Source organism: Prunus avium, chromosome 6 (assembly GCF_965620075.1).
Source record: "Prunus avium chromosome 6, drPruAviu1.hap1.1, whole genome shotgun sequence".
Lineage (NCBI taxonomy): Eukaryota > Viridiplantae > Streptophyta > Magnoliopsida > Rosales > Rosaceae > Prunus > Prunus avium.
Window position 1 is genome coordinate 25,166,079 of NC_142289.1, and position 2,874 is coordinate 25,168,952.

General features: G+C 40.1%; 1 protein-coding gene across 2 annotated transcripts; it reads right to left on the reverse strand.

The window, feature by feature from the left end:
* FBX2 (F-box protein 2) lies at positions 1-2,534 on the reverse strand. 2 transcript variants are annotated; one of them, XM_021969538.2, is made up of 2 exons: positions 2,313-2,534; positions 1-2,046 (listed from the first exon to the last, which is right to left on the reverse strand). In XM_021969538.2, exon 2 carries the CDS (start codon positions 1,912-1,914, stop codon positions 211-213), a length of 1,704 nt encoding a protein of 567 aa, XP_021825230.1. In that variant the 5' UTR covers positions 1,915-2,046; positions 2,313-2,534; the 3' UTR covers positions 1-210. The 2 variants fall into 2 exon arrangements, with proteins under 2 accessions (XP_021825230.1, XP_088111874.1); XM_088255748.1 differs by lacking the exon at positions 2,313-2,534 and adding an exon at positions 2,152-2,280.
* Between the last annotated feature and the right edge of the window lie 340 nt (positions 2,535-2,874).

The window sequence follows — 2,874 nt, forward strand, 5'->3', positions numbered from 1 at the left end:
AAGCCATCTAACAATAGAATATCATTAAAAAGCAACAAACCCCATCTATGAGATGGCTAGAAACACTGTAAATCCAAATATAGAATGAAAAATCTACAATTAGTCTGCTTACCTGCTTAAACCATAAATTGTATTCTATTGATGCATAATCATCCTAAAAGTAAACGGGTAGTAAAGTTTAGAAGCATACAAGGTAACTACTATCTGCTACTATGACTTCAGCTTGCCGCTCAATGCACGTTTACTGTGCCAACCACTCCTGTCACCAGTGACTGGATTCTTCTTGGCTGCAACTGAACATTGATCATTTCTACTGCCTTTGCTGCTATTTTCTAAATGGAGCTTACGCCGCCTCATCCGGTTCTCCAACCGTATTGCTCTTAAAGCACAAACCCTCCGTTCAATCTCCAAAGCTTCTGTGAAGTTCCAGATCCTAACAACACCTTCATCGCCTCCACATACAATACGATCAGCACCAATGCCCACTGACATGAGATTCTTCCCAAATCCATGTAACATCCTCTGTGGGGGTTCCACACTACTGCGGTCCACGAGCTTAACACATGAAAAACGTTTCCCTGAATCATGCTTTCTAGTCCTTAGAAGCTTTCTCACATCAATTAGTGCGAGTTTCCCATCAGCAGAAGCAGAAACAAGCCATGGAAACTCAAACGCAAGGGAATAGACACAACCTGAGTGAGGAGCCCAAGTCGCAACAAGTAATGCATTAGTCTCAAGGCCATGACTAGTGATTTCGTACATGTGTATTGCACCATCATCCCCTCCGGTAAATAGAAAATCCCCTGTGTGGTTTCGTGCCAAAGAGTAGGTGTTACCAACATGAGCACTATGAATAATGGTCATCAGTCTCCCACTACTAGTATCCCAAATACAAACATCTGAACCCGATGTGCTAGCAACTGTAAGATCATGAGGAACAAGTGCCCAAACCCAATCACTATGTCTCAAAACCTTTACGCACTTCAGTGAAAAACGATCCCATACACGAACAGTCATGTCCCAGGAACCACTATAAATCCTAGTAAGATCCAAGGCAAGAGAAGTTATGGGCCCCTCATGCTCCCATAGTCGAAACTCGGTATTCTGGTTTTGAGGACCCTTAATATCAAACAAGTGCGGAAAGCCTTCCACTGCCCGCCAACACTGGATAAAGCCATCAGTACCACCAGCAACTAACAGTTTTGTATCTCCAGCAACTGCACGGACAGTGCAACCAAGCGATCTTGAAGATGCAATCAACAACCCTTCTTCCATGTTCCACATTTTTACAGTTTGGTCATACCCAGCAGTAAATATGAGCTTTGCGGAAGCCAAAAGGAAAACTGTAAGAACAGCTTCACTGTGGCCATACATAACATCAATGCTATAACGTCCCATAAAAGTCTTACTCCTAAACTCCCTTTCCACAAAAAATTCCTTCCATGACATCTCATCAGAAACTCCTGAACCCAAAGATGTTGGAACTGTTGAATTTCCCCATCTCTCACAATAAAAATCCTTCCAAACATGGTGTTCGGACGCAAGCCTACACAGATACGTTGATACACATGAAACCATACCTAGCTCTTTTGGGTCAAGGAAATTCAGAATTTCGGATAACAAAGCTGGTGGAAGGTCAGTGATTGACCTATGAGAATTAAGAACAACATCACTAGACAAAAACTGTTTTGAACCACAAGAGTCCGAGTTTGGTTTCTTGGTCAATGTAGGTTTCGAGAGTGCAATTTTTTCCTTTTCAGTATATGAATCTGATGTTTGTTCTGAAATGCCAAAGTTTTCAGCTTCCAGCTTGGAATTGAATTGATTTGGTTCGCTTTGTTGTCCAAACGAATTGTCTACACAATCTATCAAATTCTTAGAAACCTCAGTACTCACCTGGCATTCAAATTCCATAAAAAGATATGACCCTAACCTTGAATGTAAGGAATGGAGATCCTCTTAAGCCCAACACCTTCAACTACACAGTTTGATCAAAATCTAATACCTTAGGAAACCCACCGAAGAACCCAAAAATCCAAAAATTACCTGCAAATAAAAAGCTGTTAAAAAATGGAGAATGAACCTTATAAATCAAATTGGATCAATTGCACTAGCCAAATAAAACAAAACTAAATAAAAGAAAAGATGAACCTGCAGTATTTAATGCAAATTAAAACAAAACCCCAGATGGATTTGATAGATAGAATGTGGTTGTTGGATCCAATGAAGACCCAGAAATAAAAATAAGAAAAATATAGCAAAAAATAAGTGTAAATGAGATACGGGTTATGAATATTGAGTTTCAAAAGTACCTTTCAAATTAACAGACGAAACTTCTATGAGAGAGAGAGACGAAACTTTTATGAGAGAGAGAGAGAGAGAGAGAGAGAGAGAGAGAAGAAGGGCAGCTTTGGGGTAGGGAACCAGGAGGAAGACACAGACTAGACTTCGTTTGGGGACGGATAATAGAGAAAAGGCATAGGGTGTTATGATCCAAGAAGCGGGATTAAGGGTTTGATCACCGTCCTATTAAGGAGGAATAAACGGTTGGGATGAGAGTTGTGAACTGCTCATAACAAGACGAACCCTACGAGTACAACAATACAAATATCTACGCAACTCGCGTTTCGGACCATTGTGATCCACCGGTTCATTCCATCCCGGCCCGCCTTTACAGCATCTCCAAGGAATATTGTCAAAACAAATTAAAATCTTTTTTTGGTCTAGTTTGTCAAAAGAAAACCTCAAGAAAACTCGCATATATACTAAAATAGTTAAATACCTTTTCGGTCACTCAGTTATACATGAAAATTCAATTTAGTCACTGAGAATATCTTTTAGTAAATTGGTCATTGTGTTCCCCAAAGTTTACAA

Coding starts and splice junctions, on each gene's coding strand:
- FBX2 (XM_021969538.2), bottom strand. CDS start 1,914: ATGGAATTTGAATGCCAGGTGAGTACTGAGGTTTCTAAGAATTTGATA.